The sequence below is a fragment of the Microchirus variegatus genome (assembly GCF_963457635.1).
Source record: "Microchirus variegatus genome assembly, chromosome: 5".
Lineage (NCBI taxonomy): Eukaryota > Metazoa > Chordata > Actinopteri > Pleuronectiformes > Soleidae > Microchirus > Microchirus variegatus.
The window spans coordinates 9532700-9552998 of record NC_139806.1 but is presented as its reverse complement, the minus strand read 5'-3'; the positions used below and the strand labels follow the sequence as shown (position 1 = coordinate 9552998).

The 20299-nt window shown below is 40.7% G+C and overlaps 3 protein-coding genes across 3 annotated transcripts; 1 reads left to right on the top strand and 2 right to left on the bottom strand.

The window, feature by feature from the left end:
• The first annotated feature begins 4925 nt into the window (after positions 1-4925).
• Positions 4926-7526, top strand: mul3 (mitochondrial E3 ubiquitin protein ligase 3). The gene is made up of 4 exons (XM_083890152.1): positions 4926-5136; positions 5235-5322; positions 5420-5540; positions 6545-7526. The coding sequence occupies exons 1-4, from the start codon at positions 5020-5022 to the stop codon at positions 7035-7037; spliced, it is 819 nt and encodes a 272-aa protein (XP_083746278.1). The 5' UTR covers positions 4926-5019; the 3' UTR covers positions 7038-7526.
• Positions 7527-7646: 120 nt separating this feature from the next.
• Positions 7647-13672, bottom strand: eif2b5 (eukaryotic translation initiation factor 2B, subunit 5 epsilon). The gene is made up of 16 exons (XM_083890140.1): positions 13508-13672; positions 13140-13264; positions 12872-13057; positions 12226-12403; positions 12047-12127; positions 11884-11961; positions 11485-11797; positions 11120-11265; positions 10726-10870; positions 10539-10640; positions 10350-10451; positions 9662-9752; positions 9448-9571; positions 9229-9354; positions 8715-8825; positions 7647-7911 (listed from the first exon to the last, which is right to left on the bottom strand). The coding sequence occupies exons 1-16, from the start codon at positions 13649-13651 to the stop codon at positions 7852-7854; spliced, it is 2112 nt and encodes a 703-aa protein (XP_083746266.1). The 5' UTR covers positions 13652-13672; the 3' UTR covers positions 7647-7851.
• Positions 13673-14140: 468 nt separating this feature from the next.
• LOC310927764 (crystallin J1A-like) lies at positions 14141-18613 on the bottom strand. Its single transcript, XM_083890150.1, has 10 exons — positions 18528-18613; positions 17484-17550; positions 17054-17230; positions 16135-16233; positions 15957-16049; positions 15704-15860; positions 15029-15144; positions 14754-14831; positions 14512-14651; positions 14141-14416 (listed from the first exon to the last, which is right to left on the bottom strand). The coding sequence occupies exons 1-10, from the start codon at positions 18528-18530 to the stop codon at positions 14321-14323; spliced, it is 1026 nt and encodes a 341-aa protein (XP_083746276.1). The 5' UTR covers positions 18531-18613; the 3' UTR covers positions 14141-14320.
• Positions 18614-20299: the final 1686 nt, after the last annotated feature.

Here is a 20299-nt window from a genome sequence, read left to right as displayed (position 1 = left end):
ATTGCCGTTAAACACGCGAGTGTTTCATAAACATAATCTTTGCATCCGAAGAGGATCAACAACATTGACATCATTTGCATTTACCATCTTTTTTTTTGGCATAAACTCTTAAATTCGATGCAAAATCAGTCTCATCCTCATCCTTATTCTTTTTTTTTAGCTTGTGCCTTTTGAAACATTAGTGTCCTCTCACAAATAACACGTGTCACGTTCTTGGCTGTCTGTCGGTCTACGTGATGCCGTGATGCTGATTATTAAGAGGCATCAGGCGGTAAATGAAGATGTGAGTGAGAGTGAGATTGCTTCCTCAGCATGGGACCCCAAACGCAATATAAACCTGTTTCTGTGTGCACAGTGTGTGTTTGCGTTGGTTCCCTGATGAGAGGGACAATAAATCCTGATAAAACAACACCGCCACGAAGAATTTAATTTCATGTTGTCAGCCCTGAGATCGCACGCGACAACGGTTGAAGGAAATTATCTCCGTGCGGCTAAAACGGTGAGATCCAGAGTGAAAATTGCATTCATTTCATTCACATTGATCCTCTTATTTTCTCCTCCAGTGGCCCTACATGGTATGGACTTTAAATAGTAACTGTCTCAACAACGCCTGAACGCCAGGATAATGAAACAGCCCTGATCCCTTCAGGATTAATTGGGATAACTCGTGTGATCCCTCAACCTTTCACTAAGCACCGTTATTTACACGAGTGCAGTGCTTTTGTTCGTATTATTATTACTATTGTGCTGCCAAGGCGGAAGCTTGTGTGCAGTGTTCATGTCAACATCTCGGTAATGATATATATATATATATATATATGTCATATAACTGTCAATCTTAGATTTCTCTGAAAGTCTGAAGCACATTGTACATATTGTCATTTCCGGTGTGTAATAGTTAGGAATGTACTACCTACTACATACATATGTACTTTTGTAATAAGTACAAAAACATAAGTACAAAATTCACATATCTGTACTTTTTGTACATTTGTTATTTATATTTCTGGCAACTTTTACATTTACTCCACTACATTTCCTCTTAACTATCTTTGTTACTAGTTACTACCAAATAAAATCAGAAGAAGAAGAGTTGGTCCGTATTTATAAAGAGATTTTCTGGTCTTGATGAGCTGCTTTACACTATGGTTATATATACACCATTCATACGCTGCAACATGGGGTAAGTGTCTTGCTCAAGGACACATAGACTAGCAGAGCCAGGAATTAAACCTACAACCTTCTAGTTGAAAGACAACTAACCCTACCACTTAGCTACCATGACTCAATCCTAACTCCTCACTTTTTGTTAATACTTTTACTTCAAAAAAGTAAGTAAATTTTATATCAGAAAATGACTTTTGCTACTTAAGTACAGTAAATTATATACTTTAAGACATTATGCATTATGTAATAAATCTAAAGCAACTGGCCATAAAATCCTACTAATATGTCACAGAGACTCGGGAATAATGTTCATATAACAAACTGAACTCACCAACAACAACAGTACAGCCAAAATATTTGCATTAAAAAAAAATCTTTTGCAGACTGCAAATCATGTTTATGATTTGAAATCGTGATTTGGCAATCAAAAACACGAGCAACCACTGGCAACCCGTGGTTGCTCAGCAGCTGAGACTCTACTGATTGCAGTCAGAGTACTGGTTGCCAGTTACGTCTGAGCTACAATGGCTGAGAAAACGAAACCTAAAAGACCTCTGTATTTTGAATTTGAGTGTAGTAACCATTTTTGGCCACATTCTTACATATGGCGCCTTTAAGTAATATTGAAAAAAAAAAAATAAAAAAAAAAATGACTTCAACTTCTACCAAAGTCATTTTTTGGTAAGATACTTACTCAAGTATCCCTTTGAGGTACTTTTTACAAGACTGTAAATATGTCTGTACACGTGTGAGAAGAGGTGGAACAGGTGGGGAGCTTCAAGTACCTCATCTCTCACAGGACCTGATGTGAGGAGTGAACATCAAGGAGTTTGTGGCCCAGCAGAGAGCCTCAGAAAAACCTGGCCTCCCACAGAAACTCCTCACCATAGAAAGTGTCCTGAGCCATGGATGCACGGTGTGGTTCGCCAACTGCACCCCAGAGAGGAGAGGAAAGACCTGCATCGCTGCCCTTCTTCCACCCCTGGAACATATTTAACAGATTCAATTCAACAACAACAAGTGTGACATACAGTATATGCTGCTGTGAAAAGGACTGATGTCAAAGAGAAAATAACTGCTCACCATTTTTTTGCACTGACATATTTCTGCACGGCTCAAACAGACAAAACCAGGCATAGCTGGTGCTTCCTTCCTGGGATGCCAAGGCCACCAAAGTTTCCTCACGCACTAATAGATTGGATAATCCAATCCAATCCAATGCAAATCTACATTTTTAAACCACAGGGTGGACCGAAGTGCAGTACGTACAATACAAATAACAACAATAAGAGGGCTAATAAGGGCTAAAAGACACACATAGAGTAAAAGCCAATAAAAGAAACAATTAAGAACCCCTTCAAAATCCCTTATTCGGGAAATGGGTTTTAAAGGGTTCTCTGGATCAAAATGGTTCTTACTGGAACCATTAGTGTTACTAAGAACCCTTGAAAAACCTTTTCTTCAGGAAAGGGTTTTTCAGAAGCAAATGGTTCCAGGTAGAACCTCAGCCCTTGTAGAAGGAGCCTTTTGGAACCTTGAACCGTTGTGATCTTTGTAACTACCTTTAATATAATAAACCTAAGTAAAGTATGAGTCCGAGAGATGAAGAAAACATTCCCATGTTTTCTTACACTTTAAATTAGGAGTGAGCAGCATTTGTTTCCAGCCAGGGGCCACAAATAAAAGGATTTAAAGAAATAATAATAATGAAACCCATCTTTTTATCCCATTAAAGTAAAAATGCTACCACATTTTCTTGCTGTGTTTTATGAGTTTAATGTTGGTCAGTCACCTTAGTTCATTTGCGGTAACCTGTGAGGACATTGCAGGCCAAATAAACCTGGTTTGCCAGCCGGATTTGGCCTCAGGGCCTTATGTTGCCCATGTGCACCCTGTGATGGTCTGGTTACCTGTCCAGAGGACACCAGGCATTTTACCCTACGTCAGCCGTGAGTGGCTCCAGCTCCCAGTGACCCTCATTTTGAGGATAAAGCTGTAGACAATGAATGAATGAATGAATGAACTGTCCCATTGCCAAAGAGTAGACCGAGCAGGACGTTTTATTTTGTCCTAATTTATTGCTCTGCTTCTTTATCAACCCTCTTACGCAACTGCTGCATTTCCCACACAGATAAAGCAGGTTATGTCCACAGCAGCTTCACACTAAGCCACTGCTCAGGTATCTGTCAGGGATGCTGCTGTCGTCAGAGAGGCTCGCAGACGCTGCACGAATAACGCTTGCGTAAGTTTGAATGAAAAGTGGAGACTGACATCAGAAGGCTGATGTCATTATTTCTGAATTGAGGTGAAAAAGAAAATGTCCAGGCTTTCAATGAGCCGTCAAGGACAGACGTTCTGGAGTGGAAGCTGAATAGCGACACAGATGATGAGAATGACAAAGGAAGTCACAGGAGTGAAAGGAACACATGAGCACTAATGTGTGTATTTACACCATTTAGCAGGAAAACAGTGCGTGCCATGAAGTTAATAGAGAGACAAAGAAAAGGGGAAGCGGCCAAAGTCTGCACCGCTTTAATTTATGATTCATGGGTTTATTGTGCTGGTCGAAGTTGATCAAAGAGCAGCTTCCAGTAACTACATTAACAGGATTAGCCGCTGCAGACGTGGTCGCATGTAAGTGATGTGACCATAAGTCTGACAGCTCACGATAATATCGTGAATAAATCCTTCTGCCCCAACAAATATTTCACTTGCTATTGTGATGCTTCGAAGGATTCCAGAAAGATTGATCACTTCAGAGCTTTTATGACTTTTAAGGGAAAAGGGGTTTCACCAGTCCATATAAATGTAGTATGAGTCACTGCTGCCATGACAACGTCATTTTATTAGGCAGCGTCGAACAGTTTCACACTGTGACAGCAGAGCTGCAGCGTAAAGCGATGAGAAGTGACGATGACTGCGTTTGTGCTGATCAGCTATTACATTTTGGGAGTTGGGAAAAAGAGTGATTTCAAATTTTCAAGTGGCTTGATTTTGAAAATGAAAGAGTCCTGAAAAATGAGTTTAGTGATACTTGTTGTTTTGCAATAACTTGAAGCCAGTACTTTTAATGTGGGACTTATTATGTCATAATATAACATAATAATACACACACACACACACACACACACACACACACACACATATGCATAAATAAACAGTGCTTGACAATTTTCAAAAACTAAAAATGTTATTGTTTATTTAGCAAATAAACTGAATTCACATTTTTATACCCACATTCGACTCACTGGGTTTCTTATTGTATTTTCTATCAGGGATGCAAGTACATTACTACAATTTGGCATCTTAACCAAGAAATAATAATGTACTTTGCTACTTTTCTTCTTTTTTGGGGGGGGAAAAACTGTAAATTAAAAAAATGCATATATAAAAAGAATTACTATGTTTTAGCATGAAACCAATCATTTAAGTTAAAAGGCTTCTACATACTGGTGCATTAACCATTACAATAACAAACAAAAGATTTAAGAAAAAGGAAATAATTACCAACGCTGTTAATTCAGGGAAGTTGTGCATTGGGTGGTGGTGCTGACACCTAGTGGCCAAAGAGCGCTAAAGCTACTCATTCCTAATTGGCTGATGGGGTGTGACGTAACCGGGGCGAACAAGGAAATGAGCTTTTGTTTTCGATTTACGGGGCTAAAGTTTACTTGACATAGTTTTACTCAGCACTTTTTTTTTTTTTTTTTTAAACAAGTAGGTTTTCCACTACTTATTATGTCGTATTATGTTGTTGTTTTCGTTTCCCTTCAGTGATATTATTATGATATAATTAGCGCGTGTGCTGCAGTAGTTTTGTGAACAGTTTGTTCTCCTCGCACAGACACAAACATGAGTGACTTTGCTGTGAATCCTCTGGTTGTGATCGGGGTCGGATCGAGCTTTGCCTTTTCCAGCCTCTTTTATCATTTGTACCAAGAGAAGAAGAAAGAGTTGACCATTCTTAAGGTAAGAGGAAGTGCACCTACCGAATATTAACTTTTAAACCTGCTTGGTTTTTGTCATTATTTTTAAACAACGACTCTCTTCTTCTTCTTCGTTTCCAGGAAGCACCCGTTTTCAAACCAGACCAACACTTGCTCCAGATACTGAAATCATCTCCGCACAAGAGACTTCAGTATGTTGCAGTAGAAGGTACAACCCTGACTAGAAATGGAACATTTCAGTGACTGTAGTTTAGTCAGCTGTAAACTTTCCTCCTTGTCTTTTTGTATGTATTTATTTTAAAAAGGTCAGGTCCAGGCAGATGGGGACCCACTGCCCAGCCGCTTTGTTCCACGAATCCTTGGTGTGGTTCAGAAAATTGCAGTGGAGGAACACTGGAAATACTGGAACAATCTCACCAGGACATGGTACATTAGACTTTAAGAGAAAAAACACAAATATTAACGCTTCCACCACACTAACAGGTGGGGTATGGAGTTTTTGTGCAGATTGGTCAATGTGCAGTAAAGTTACAGTGCCGGTCTTGGCTTGTGGTTGTGTTCAGGACAGGTCCCTGGTCTCACATACACAGTTTCAAACAAGATGGTTAAAATATGACAAAGTTACAGAGCACTTCCTGTGTCGTGGCAAAATGGTGGTTACATTTAAATTGGCTGACTTCCTGTTGGGTGGCGTTTATGTCCGTAGACGTGTTTGAGGTCAGTCTCTTATGTCACGTACTAAGTTTCGAGCAGATCGGTCAAAGTATGACAAAGTTACAGGGCACTTCCTGTTTCATGGCGAAAGATTCCTATTTTTGCTGTGGCCACGCCCCTTTAGAATCTCCAGAACATTTAGATAACTTTTTGATGTGTCTAGTAGAAATTGACAGTTTTTTTTTTTTTTACGTCGGTATAGTTGCTCAGACGAGTGCGTTAATTTACAAAATGTGCCAATCAGCAAGATGAACGCCAAATTAAAAAACGGTCAACTTCCTGTTGAGTTGAGGCCGTGGTCCCGATAGACTTTCGTTGTTCGTCTTGTACTGTGACATGTTGCGTCTAGTAGACACCGACACTGTTTTGTTTTTTTAGACGTCAGTATATAGTTGCTCAGACGAGTGCGTTCATTTACGAAACGTACAAATCGGCAAGATGGACCCCAAATTAAAAAACAGTCGACTTCCTGTTGAGTTGAGGCCGTGGTCCCTATAGACTTTCGTAGTTAGTCTTCGACTGTGACATGTTTCCAGCGGGTTTTGTGAAATTTGGTGCATCACTTTTTTCGTCTTTGTCCTCCTGGGTTTCACCTTTGGGGGGCACTACTGAGGCATTTTGCACCACTTTTACATATTGTCTCAAACATGTGATCCTTTTAGACGAAAATAAAGAATTCCAGAAGTTATTATACATGTACTTGTGTCTTTTTCCAGGAATTCCCGCCCAATGAACAAGACAGAGAGCAGCAACGCGGTGCCCTTCAGCCTGATCGTCCCTGGTGCCTACATGACTGACTTGTATGTGAGGGTGATGGAGCCTCTGGAGGCCTCGGGGTGTTTCTTGGAGAGGGTTTACCACAAACTGAAACACGCCGAGGAAGGTTTGGTGAACCTCGCGTTGCAGGGCCTCGCCGGGGAGAAGCCTGTGGCGATGGAGGAGAGTGAGGAGCTGCTGCGGGTCGGTAGCACCTTGACAGGGTTCGGGGAGGTGGTGCTGGAGGGAGGCCAGGTGATGAGGCTGCAGCCTCCGCAGGACGGCCGCAAGTACATCCTGATGCAGACCGACTACAGGAGCTTTATAGACAGGCACGAGAGCTCGGCCAGCATGTGGAAGTCGCTGAGCGTTCTCACTGGCCTCACGGGGGCCTCTCTTCTGGCTGGGGTCATCTATAACTTGTTCGGAAAACAAGATGACAGCTCAAATTAGGGCTCCGAGAGGTCCTGATCCTGGAGGTTGGGTGGCTTCAAACGGTGTAGCACGGGGGTTTACGGTATCCCAAAACTGTATTTGGTGCTTTGTCAACTCGGGTTTTACAGGTTCAGTCCTGATAAGATATTGTTGTTGCATGGTTACGGATTTCCATTATTTTTCTGTCCTGTTGAAACTATGGTGGACGAGGGGCAACATGAGCTGAAATTATATTTTTAAAACATAAATAGGATTTCTGGATTAAAATATCCAGAAATTATGAAACAAATAGAGCCTTATTTAATGTGCATTGGCAGGTCAGGTTGACAGTTGCTCACACAGCCTCTAATCCATTATAGTACATCTCAGGATTGTGCATTTAGTGCATGGCATTTTACTCTATATCGTGTAACTAAGTCATTGCTACAATATAAAGGGAACCACTTACTTTTTGTGTAATTTGCTTTATGTCAAAAAAAATCAGTCTTTTTCAGTCAATATAACCAGACAGAAAATCCAACTTTACCTTACCCGCTGCTAAAAAGGGAAACAAACACTGTTGTAAACATTGTGTGATATTATTGTTAATAAATCCAGTTTTTCCAAGTCAAGAGTTTTGTGTTTTATTTGGAAAGTGATACTGAAACTGCACACAGTCCGTGTGACTTGGCACCAGGATGAACTATTACAGATGTATTGTTTGTTACAGAGTAGATGCTGATGGCTACGAGCAAAAAGGAACAAAGCTGCTCTAGAGGCTAAAATTAAGTCACACAAATAATATCATCAAGTTTTACAGAATCCTTGTCATCTTTTCAACAAGAGCTGCTCACTAGTCTCCCTCTTCTGAGCACTCTTCAGCTTCCTCAAGCCACTGGATGAACTTCTGAAGCTGTTGACACAAATAAAGTAAACAGCAATTCCGCTTTAGAACTAAACCATCCACGAGAAATGGTGACAGTGATGAGAGATGCACAGCTACAGTAACCGTGGTTACAGATCTTTACAGCTCAGGCGTACATGACCAAAAGTTTAAAAGCAGCTTCCCAGCCACGAAACCACAAATAAAATAAATATTGATACTATTAAATAAAAGATGAAATATCCATGAAAGGTCTTCCTTACATTTTCAAATATTTATAAAAGATAATGCACATTTATCAGTAAGGCAAATATTGAGATTTACTTCACCAAATTAAGCAGTAGGTGGCACCACAGTCTGTGTCAATACAGAATGTTTACGAGGCAATTTAATAAAGATGCCAGTAACTGTTGATACATAGTGGTGTTTTGTTGCCGCATCAACTCTTTGTTCTTCCTCTAACCCCGTTATTGTTTTTTACAGTTCACCAAAACGTGGAAACATCCTCTTTTTACTGTATTTGCTAAAACTGTTTGCAGGATTCATAAACATTCTTTTTTAGCAATAATCTTTCAAAGACCTTTCAATGACTTCTCCATAACCTTTCATTGAATTTCCAAGACCGAAAATCGGTGCCTCTAAATCAAACCACAGACATATCTTGATACGATGAGCATTTTGCTAATTTTGCTCAGATTTCAAGATGTTTCCATTCAGGTGCGTTTAATGGAAACCCTTTCTTCTTACTTGGTGATATTCCACTCCACTGGGACCAGGCGGTTGACCTTTTTTTTTTTCTACGTCCCGTGCACGTCAGTAAATGTTGTACCTACCCCTTGGTTTTTGCGGAGCTGTCTGCTTTTATCAGTGGTCGCTCCCTGCGAGAACCAGCGCAGTATCATGTCCTCCTCCAAGATCTCCAGCTGGTACATGTTCATCAAGACCTGGATGGAAAAAACATTTTTTTTTTTTTTTTAAGTTGTGTGCTTTTTTCCCAGCAAAATAAAAGCGATATTTCAAAATTTTTCCAAAAGTTCAATTGCTACTTGCAGACGTTCCAATTGAAGGGTGTTCATTAGAGCCATAATTCTAGTCAAACAATGATTGTGTTCAACAGAAGACAAAGGCAGGGAGTGAACTACATACTACTAACTGGTCATGTGACCTCCCCTACATTATGTCTGGTAATGGCGGTGAGGTGTAAAACCACCTCATGACAGCATAAAAATGTTTTAGCGATATTTGAGAGTTTTTTTTCTCAAGTGTAGGTGTTTCCATTATTCCATATTTAGGTTTTGCACATTTCTAAGAGTAATTATAACAACTATGGTCATGACTGAGCCTTACCTTCACCATGGCCGCCCAGTGGCTCTCCTGCTCCAGGAAATGCTCTTCAAAGGCAGACAGACAGTCCAGATGGTCCTGGGCTCTCTTCACATAGTTCTTAAACACTGGTGCCCATTTCTTCAATAACTGTGAAGAATGCAATGGTTGTTTATTTCTATCATGTCTTTAAATTAAGTCTTTATAATAAATCATAAACACTTAAGTCGAGTTCTTATTTACCGGCAGGAGCACAGCAACATATTGTGATGCGGTGAGCTGAGAGCCCTGTTGCTGGAAAGGATACTCCAGAGCCACTCTGGTTAAAATTTGCATCACCTCCTTCAGAGTGATGTTGTAAGCATACCTGGAGAGAAACAGTGAGCCAAACTAAACGTGCAGAAGCTTTAAAAAAAAAAGACACTGAAGTTGCGAGCAGTTACACATCGCTGCTTACTTGAGAGAGTTGATTTCGAGGACAAGATTGTCGCAGCTTATGTTTTCGTCTAAGCCTCTCTGCAGAGTTCCCAGCACCTCAATCTGAAAAACTAAACGAGAATAAACCAAAGAACAGCAGTTAGACATCAGGAAGTCCTTGTCCAACACACAAGACACTCATTTGCCCTCCCTTTACCTCTGCTTGATATCTTTGTAACATTAATATCACTTCAATTTAATTGAAATAAATTCTCATTACTTCCCAACCCACATTATTAAATTCAAATGCGTGATAAAAAAAGGAAAATTGCATTTACTCTAGAATCATGCGCTGATTCCCGTGAAATTAAGAACTGATTGTATCGCTAGTGTTGATTGTACTTTTACACTGGCACAGGTCCGGCACGGTTCCAATTCCTGAACCGAAATTTGAACCACCTGGCGTGTTCACACTCAAAAAAAGTGGGTCGGAAACCTGCAAAGTTAGTTTGAAGCTAGAACCAAAGAAATGCAAACGAGAGGAAGAAGGAAAGAAAGATATACTGGTGAAAATGGCGAAAGAACATGCAATAAACGTCTCTGAATTAACAGAAATTAAAGTTCACAGAAGCTCAATGCAATCCTCCATGTTGCTGCAGTCATGTTTACTGACAAACATCAATGTACAGAACTAGAGCCCCAATGGCAACCATGCTAGTTCGCCTCACCTTTGACATCATCCATCTCTGGAGAGGGAATGAGTGGATCATCTGGATCATCGGGTTCACTGTCCTCACTTTCACTATCGAGGTCGGGGTTCAACACCAAACCTGGTGAAAAAGAAATAAATAGCGCACTGTTGGGAGCAGGACTAGACACACGGCATCATGGGAAATGTCTCAAGACTGTTGTCTTACCCCAGAGACACTGTGACAGCTCTTCATCCTCTGTATCATCCAGACTGTTGGCCTTCCAAATATAGCCTTGACCCTCTGCTCCAACCTCTGTGGGGCTGAACACTGGAGGACAGAAGAAAACACATGTGTGTGTGTGTGTGTCACTACCAGACACCCTTACACAGTTATCTAAATGATCAATACGCACCTTTCTGTTTGGTTTTGTCTTTGCTTTGACCAACGTCTGCATCATCACTGAGGAATTCATCATCGTCCTCGTCCTCTTCCTCCTCTGGATGGTGCATGGACACCACAGTGCTCTCTGGTAGAGAGAGGTCTGGGCCGATCACCACCTGGAAAACGGTTCACAGACAGATCAAACTCTAATTTTACCAAACAAGGTAATACAATATCCAAATTCACTAATTAAGTGTCTTATCCCACCACTAGGGGTCCTCCTAAATATACAGCAAAGCCTTCCTTGATACATAAAACTACTTCATCACTGAAGACCTCAGAGTTGCTCAGCGACAGCCGTATTTATTTATAATCATCGAACAACAGGTTTGATAAAATAATTTAGGAATAAATGAAATACTTACATTATATGCCAGGACACACTGTTTGTTAAGTGTCACGCCTCCTTTGACCTTTGCCCTGTCACACACCACAGACTGGTTGATCACGACGTTACTGGCGACGTCAACATTGTTCCAGATGTAGGCGTGATTCAGCACCACATTGTCATCTGTTGAAGTAGAATGAGATGAAAGTTAAAGTGGCAGTGCGTAACTTTTGACGACGTTTGTTCCTGAAAAGAAACTTTAATTTGAAACATGATGGTTGCCGTTCACTGGAGCCAATCCCAAGTAAAGTATACGGGGACAAGGACAGTAGTCCATATGAATGTTGTTAACTGCATTTAAACATACACTAAGGACACACTTATGCTAGCTACTGAGCTCACCTATGGTGCAGTTGTTTCCGATTACACTGTTAGAAATGCGACAGTTAGCACCGATGCTGGTGCCGCAGCCAATGAGGACGTTCTCCACCATGTGGCTGCCATGGCCCAGGCTGACACCAGACCCTCTGTAGACATTGTGGCGAGAATATGTGCAGCTCCACTCCGCCTGGTCAGTGAAGTTAGCCTCGGGGGTTAGCGGGTAAACCCACCGCCGCACAAGGTCCGATGACACCGAATCATACATGAGCAGGTTGGACACTCTGGCACCATAACCATCCTTAGTGACATGCATGTGTATCTGGTTTCCCAGGATCTAAAGAAAGAAAACACATTTTAGCCCGAGTCGTCATTATCAGCAGAAGCTACATCTGTGATAAGATAACTATGGTTGAATAATACCTCTTCATTCACCAAGAGCCCTCTGACAAAGTCGTCCCTGGTTTGATAATCAAAATTGTCAGTGAAGAGCTCAGCGACCTGGAAAAGGTGGAGGGATAAAACATGGTTAACACGGACAACACACACTGCTGTAATGCTTCCTGTGTCTGTTTTAAATGTTCACCTGTGGGGAGCAGATGCTGATGTGGCAGTCAAGAAGATCGTATCTGACTTCAAACTCGTCACTTCCACAGTGAAAAATGTTCTGCAAAGCAAAAACAAAGGAGAAAAAGGAGAAAGTGCCATTCATCAATCCAAGGCCAGCATGTTATGTGACATAACATGACTGAAGCCGTCCGTTACCATGGGGAACTGCAGCCTCTTTGGCCCCTGCGTCTTCTGGTAATGTAAGATCCGCTGGCTCTTGCCGTCAATGGCGACAACGACGTCGTCCTCCTCACAGCGAGACTTGTGACCTGGCGACGACTGTTTGAAGATCATCGTCATCACAGATATGTTCTTCTCCGTCTTTCGGCGATGCCTGACCACAATAAATATGATAGTAATAATATTTCAGGAAAGCAAAGGGTATCTCAGTCATAAAAAGTCTCTTGATTAGTTGTTCTGAAATCATCCAGCTTCAACCGCTCAATACACAACTTATGTTTGTCTTTATAAGCAGCATGCTTTGTTTTTAACACCATTTCTTTTTTGATGGCTTCACACTTTCATATACCTGCTGCACTCAATGTGCACACAAGTTATTGTGTGGTTTTGGGCTTTCTCTTCTGCCCTAAATGTAAGAAAACTAATATTCAATGTAGCTTTCTGATTTTTCAGCAGCTTAAATGTGTATATTTTCTGGTTTCTTGGCTCCATATAAGAAATAAATCATTTTGGTCTGTGGACAAAACAAGACATTCAAGAACTTCATCATTTGCAGGTTTGGTAAACAACAATCAACATTTACAAGTACTCGTTTAGTCTGGCCATGAGTATATATTATTACCTGTGTTCTTGCAGTGCCGGACTGACATCCATATTTGAGACCACGTCTCCGTAAACCAAGACAAAGTCTGAGCGCACAAGGTTCTTCGCATCCACGTCCCTGAGCACGTCCCCCAGGGAGCGGTACAGGTCTGAGGTGATGATGTGGACTTTGTTGGGAGAAGTGGGTCGACACCACTTGGACTTCCTGTCAGACAGAGTCAGCTTTTTAAAGAATTGAACTTTTCAAAACAAGAGCAACAGCTCGGGCAGCAAGAGGTGCAACTTACATTAGGTGCTCCTTGATTTTACTGGCCATCCAGCAGCAGAAGACAAACGTCTCCTGTACTCCACTGGATGTGAGGAACTCCAGGGTGTAGTCGATCATAGCAACGTTACCCAGAGGGAGCAGCGCCTTCATGGGAGTAATGTGACAGGTGTTATTACAGGTCTGTGTGTACGTGATGGAAGTCAAAACAATATCCTTCATTTCTTATCATTCTACTACACTACACTCAACACAGTTCAACAAAGGATGTTTCATTTTATATGTTTAGTCACATGAGCGTGGATTCATGAGTGCAGCTCTGTCACTGCTGACAGCATGGACCGAAGTTAGCCACCATTAGCATCACAGTTAGCGTAGTTCGCCGCTTACCCGTGGCTGGTCTTTGGTCACGGGAAAAAACCTCCGGTTGAAACTGTCAGCGACTAAAACGGCCTGCAACGGCTGCTCCTCCTCTTCCTCCGCTCCGCCACCTTTTCTACCTGAGCGGCTCTGTTTTCCTCCTTTACCGGCCATGACTCTGTCTCCGCAGACCAACTACCACTCTTTCGTCAGTTACAACTACGGTGGCGGCGAAGGACAAACCTCTTCATTTCTTGTTTGGGTTAGGCGCAGTAGACGCAACAGCGACAGACAGACGTTACTTGAAGAGAGTGTTTGTTTTGATTCGGAAGCTAAATAGTTCACAATATAAACATAAAAACATACTAATTATGACTGAAAATGTTCAAAGTAATTATACGTTTTTAATTTTAAAGTGTGACTGACTATACTAATCATTGTTAAAGTTATATTGGACAAACTGCAAATATTGAATACTTTTATAGCATACATTGCACATTGTTATCTAGGTATCATATATACATATATTTATATTTCATACTGTTTTCTATATGTAGTTTTTTTTGCACTATTAATCCGTAATTACATTGTTCCCTTGTGCTGCTAAACATTTGCAAAATTTTAATTCCCCCCAGGACAATGAATAATTGCTACATTTCTCTGTAATGTTAGAATCACTTCTTATTTTTTATTGACTTTAAGAGTTACATCTGAACAAACATGTTTGCCTTAAACAGAGACAAAAACATCCGGCTCCTGCCGTCTGACAGTTTAGACAAGAACCTTCATTCACTGCACTGTGAAAGCTCAACAGTGTTTCATGATGTCCTCTTTGGCAAACTATTAGAGGTGTTTCGTTATCTTTTTGGCATGTGCCAGCACTGAGTCACATCGCAGGGTTCTGGACATCCAGGAAGATGGAATTCCCTCAAGTCCAAGCTAGAAGAATGAACACGTCACATTTTATAAATCACCACACATAAAACTGGCATTCTTTTATTGCTATCGCACGTATGATTATCTCACGGTCTTACCTGAGCCCCAAGACACGCCCCAATGAATGATCCTCGACTACAGGTGCATCCTCCACAGCTCATGGTATCTCTGATAGCCTGCTCATACTGTTTGGCTGTCAGGACTCCATGCAGCGCTGCCTGGAAGGCACCTGGCAAACCTGAGACACAATCAGAATTAGGTGAGAGCTACCTGGTTCCACTTGAAGACTGATCTTTTCTTATTAGAACGCATGACCTAATTATCATGTTTGCGAGGATACCTCAGGTGTTAGGAAACACGGCAGGGATTAACTCCTTAGGGGTCTTGGATAAATTCTGCTTCACTTGATGAATGTGCCCTAAAATCAGGCAGGGAAAGAGAGAGAAACTGTTCAGAGTGAACATTTCTGAACACTGTCCATGTCAAAGTTTGCTTTAATTATTTTAACCGTTGAGAGAAAAACGAAAAGGGTTAAATTCCCTTAATCCTATGGTGCAGTCCCATGACTGTGATGTAGCAGGGCAACAATACAACAATACTGCTGGCCTCACATACCAATGACTGCTTTGTCCAGGTCCTGCGGCTGCTTTCTGTCCTTGTCACTGAGCTGATCGAGTACAGAGTCCAGAGCTTTTGTATCGGGACCGTGAAGAATAAAATGCTCCAGGACCCTGGAAAATAAATCGATTTAGAATCTGCAACATCATTCATTTAGTGTCTGCATCTGCTTTGACTGCCACATTAGAGTAAACCTTGTTAGTAACAGATAGAGGTTAAATGCATTCATAAAAAAGGCAGAGAATTCTTCTTTTATCACATATTTACAGTTCAGCTCTTGTACACTGTGTATCTTGATATAGTGATTCTGCTATAATTGACATTTTGCAAGACAATTATCTGCCCAAATTTAAAAAAAGGCCCCTAAAAAGGATTTGGAGGAGGTTATATTCTTTTCAACACTGTCTTCCATTAACCCAAAGTCAGCTTCTACTTCAGTTGGTTAAATTAATAAATAAATGCCACCATGATGAATCATGAAGTAATGATGCTGGTGAGTGAAATTATTGAGTGATTCTCTAAAGGGCATCATATTTTTAGGAAATTAAAAAAGCACTGTGGCAACAGTGCCAGGATAATGATGAGCCCATATTTTGTCCCACCGCTAAATTCAAATATGACTGGAATCAGAGTTTTAGGTTGGTTGTGTGTGTATTAGATAGACACACTCACCTTGCTGCTGCCAGAGTCTCGGCGACACACGCGTCGTCATTCTGAGTGACTCGAGTGGCCTGCTCAACCATTTCCAGCATGTTGGGCTTTCCTGCGTAAAAAGCCACAATAGGAGCCATTTTGGCGATTCCATCAATCTGACAGTCGTTCTCACATCCTGTGGAAGGCACAGCGCATTGGTTACAAACGATTGTCTTCATCATGACATATAGTCGCAATGTATTGCTTCACTGGAACTGGAACAGGGACTCGCCCGTCTCCTCTTTGCCCGCGTCCACATTCTTCAGGAAGCCTTTCAAACTCCCATGTCTCCATGGTCCCTCGATGGGCAGCTGTGGTCTTGGCCCTGTTACAGAAGTATAATATTTGTGAGATTAGTACAAAAAAAAAACCACTAAATCGATTCTGCAGTAACTTCATGGCTTTCTCACCTCCTCTCTCCCTGTAGGGATCGTTGATGGGCGTGTCATACTCAGATCCAGGCCCAAAGAACTTCAGTGTGCGTTGTGTCAGATCGTCCACATTTAAACCTGGTCAGAGTCATCAGACAGCTTAGATTAAAAAAGAAGGTCACATCCAGGACTCTGAAAGGACTCACGGAAAATTTGTGTCTAGATAATATCAAAATGTAAAGATTTTGTCCAAATTACCAATGAATAATCATAAGTCAACATATAATTTAAATCTGAATGACAAAGTGAGATCAGATATATTTTATTTAAGTAAGTCTTTTAGTTTCCCTGAACAAAGAACATGATTAACCTGGGAAATCAACCTGACTGAAGCCCACCTGCAATAACTCCAAGGCCCACCAGTGGGCAACAACCCACACTTTGGGAAGCACTGCTTTTTAAGCCAATAGAGAGTGTGGACATAGAAAAACATGCAGCTTGTTATGCTGTCTTGTTCCCACCAGCGATACTTTGAAGCAGCGTGCAATTTGAGTAAAGGGTATAGGGTTTGACATAATACTGTGTCAAACCCTACAATAAAAGTAGAGAAAGCACTCAATCCCGCACCAAGGCTACTCAGTTTACAAACAGTGTGACCATAAAACTTTCTGGTATGATGGGGCGTCAAGTCAACGTTTCTTATGGTGGTATAATAAAAGATGAGGTGTTATTTGGAGAACTTCCGGGGGACTTAGAAGAAGACAAAGGAGGAGAAGAATATGATATGGAATTAAGTAAGGAAAATAAATGTGAAATAAATATGCTTACAGCCAAAAAAAACCTCCGTGAACCACTCAGTAAAGCAATATCCAGAGGTAACAATATAATTGGAGGAGGTAATTATCATACAATATTTAATATAAATCTCTTTTGGGGGGAGCGCATTAAGCACTCTTACCTCCACATTCAGAAAGGGACTCCAGCAAAACGTATGCTTGGTCTCCATAGCAACTCTGCTGGCCCGTCTGCCTCCTGTAGAATGGGTTGGCAGACTCAGCACGAAATTCAGGGTGTGGATCCTGAGCTAGAATCCCCTGCAGCTTCTGGAGGTCATACACCCAGTGAAGGGGCTGCGCTGAAAGGTCAAGTGATCAGGTAGCTTTACTTAGAAGCAAGATACTTGACATTAAAATGGCTGGCTGTGATGACAAGTATTTCATTTTCATGGTAGTGAAGGTTGTCAAGGGCAAAGACTTAAACAATACAAAAAGTAGAACTTGAGGAATAGAAACTTTGTGGTACTAAAAATAAGGACACGAAAGCTAATTTGAAAGGCTTTAGACAACAAGATAGTGTCACACTATAGCACACAAAACTATTATTGTTACCTGCTGCATCTGCAACAGCTGATCCAACAATGGCTCCTACTGCTCTGTTAGCCAGAGCTGAAGCCATCTGTAAAAACATGCACAGCATAATTGGACTTAATTTCATAATGAATGTAAGAAATAGTAAAGTGACAACAAAACATGGCTGAAATTTCTGTTTTACATCACCGAAATTCAACTGAATGAATGAATTGCATTCAAAATCTTGAGTCTTTAAACTTATAGATAATGTTCATTTAATTTTCTGTTTCGAAATGCTAAACACACACTCTAGCTAGCTACTAATGGTACATGTTACATGGTAGATCTTTAAAATAGATCTTTCAAATCTTTAACATTTGAGGCACATTCATTTTCTTTTGCACCCATGGTACTTTAATGCAGGCCTATTCAGCTTTCAGCTTCAGTTTTTATTCCCCACATATCTGGAACATATTCCGAGAAGAGTGCAGAGACTGCTAAATCAATTCATTTATTTAAATCTATCCGTTTGCCACTGCTTTTAAATAAAAACATAATCACTGCACCTCAGCCCCAACTGCAACTTTTGGTTTCTTTTCATTTCTTTTCCCCGCTCTTCCTATTGCCTCACGATCAAATTTCTTTCAAATCGTTAATGCTGCTGCTGTATTTCCCTTTATTTTGATTGTAAAGCACTTTGAAATGCCTTGTTGTTGAAAATGGTTGCATAGCCTAAACTAAATTATTTGTTTGTGACCATATGGAATTTGACTGAATAAATAAGCCAGCATGATACTTAAATCCGTAGTTAGCCTGGTTTGGAGCAGAATAGCTCCACACAATGACTCTGAAACAAAGTCTTGGTTTGAATAAGTCATTAAAAGTATCGAAATCCAGACATAATCCACTATCTAGAATGAGCAGTTTCGCACAGCTACTTCTGAGCACAACAACTGTACTAACTAATATTAACTCAGTATTTAAGCTCTTAACTTAGAATATGAACTCGTAATTAAAATAAAATAAAGTATTAACTATGAATTACACCTAACAAGCTGCTCTAACGTAGAACCAGTTATGTACCATTAGTGTTGATTCCGGGATCTTCGACGGGGTACTTCCGTAAACATGAAACCGGAAATACAACACGCCTTCAAAATAAAGGTTGTAGCTTGTGCGCGGAGCCCTCCCAACTTTATTCTCTCAACTTCACACGTGCCATTCCAACTGTCACCTTCAACTGTTTCCCCCTGTGAACACAGGCAGGTAGGAACCAAACAAAAAACCAAAATGTATTAAAAGTATATAATTAGCCAATACAATATATTGTATGATATGCAAAATATACATTTACCATATTTCACAGTATTACATTATAATAAACTCCGTTTCAGAATTATATTAGACATATTAATATGCAACATAAATTAATATTAAATGTAAATGGTCATTTGTGCCCTAATTAATAATAATAAAAAAACAACAACTGCAGAACAAGAACTACTGGTAACGAGGACAGCTTGAATTACATAATAGGTATAATAAAATAAATAAAAAGTCAAAAAACGCAATAATACAATAACATGAGTAATGGATGAAATTCATTTAAGGTAGCATAGCATCATCTAGTGTCCTAGAGAGGTAACTACTAGCGGTATGCTGTAATTGAGCAAAAGTGAAGGCGCTCTTTCCTCTTGGCCAAAAACCAAAAGTAAATCGAAGGACAAACAGTTGACAGATATACTATAAGTATTTGACAATATTTGACATTTTGAAATAAACAGTGTGTCATTACTGATTAAAATGCTTTTATTGTTAAGAGTTAACATTATTGTTAGTCTCCCCGTGGTTCTATAAATATCTGACACTTGGTGACAGTTTGGCGAGTCACATCACTGCATTATGTTTATGTTTGATTCATGGACCTGGATTATGTGGCTTATTTTTCATGGACATTCAAAACCATTTAAAACACATTAAACTGACACGTGCACACTCACGGCCTCAGTGTCATATAGATTAATGAGGTGTCACTGACTTTTCACTGTCAGTGACACCATCACCAGCACACACATACAGGCTTACCTTCAAACTAAATATCCCTCTGCAGACTTGCATGTGTCTCACCTCAGGTATAAGGGGTGTAAAACATGTGTGTGTGTGTGCGTGCATGCGTATGTGTGTGTGCGTTTGTGTGTGTGCGTGCGTGTGTGCATGTTGGGCGTCGGAAGATGTATTAAGATACCAAGAAGCCAGCATTTATTTATAGATTACCTCTTCCCTTTCAATTTGGAAGGTAATATCTCATGCATTCAGCTCAAGCATACATTGCATACACACACTTGTGCACTGGACACTTGTGTCCTGCGCGTGTGTCTGGCTCAAACGCAAAAAAAAAAGAGTTCATAACTTGGTGTTTCACTTTCTTCTTGAGTCAGTTATAAGTGACAGCTATATGCACCAAATCATCAGCAGGTGCAGTGACCTCTCCTCTCCTTTCCTTTCCTTTCCTTTCCTTTCCTCTCCTCTCATCTCCTCTCCTCTTGTCCCTGAGTGACCCATCTCAACATTCTCGCGCTGCAATGATGCCAGCAACAGCAAATTAGACACCAGCACCCCCTCCTGATATGTACTTCTCGGTCCCACATCCATTATTTTTAGCTGGGATCCAGGCCTCCATCTACACTTAATATGGGAAAAGAGTGCCTCGTATTCACAGCCACCTCTAAATCCATCATATCCCTCCTTCTTCATTTGGAGTGAAGCAGACGTACAACCAAGCAACCGTTACCTGACCTTCTGACTTACTTACACAAACACACACATGCTCACACACACACACACAAATCCCATCT

Excerpts from the sequence above, each read along its gene's own strand:
- mul3 (XM_083890152.1), top strand. The coding sequence starts at position 5,020 with ATGAGTGACTTTGCTGTGAATCCTCTGGTTGTGATCGGGGTCGGATCG. Across the intron at positions 5,137-5,234 it reads AAGAGTTGACCATTCTTAAG|GAAGCACCCGTTTTCAAACC; the intron begins GTAAGAGGAAGT and ends CTTCGTTTCCAG. Across the intron at positions 5,323-5,419 it reads TCAGTATGTTGCAGTAGAAG|GTCAGGTCCAGGCAGATGGG; the intron begins GTACAACCCTGA and ends TATTTTAAAAAG.
- eif2b5 (XM_083890140.1), bottom strand. The coding sequence starts at position 13,651 with ATGGCCGGTAAAGGAGGAAAACAGAGCCGCTCAGGTAGAAAAGGTGGC. Across the intron at positions 8,826-9,228 it reads ACTGGGCGGCCATGGTGAAG|GTCTTGATGAACATGTACCA; the intron begins GTAAGGCTCAGT and ends TTTTCCATCCAG. Across the intron at positions 7,912-8,714 it reads AGCTCCGCAAAAACCAAGGG|CTTCAGAAGTTCATCCAGTG; the intron begins GTAGGTACAACA and ends TTGTGTCAACAG.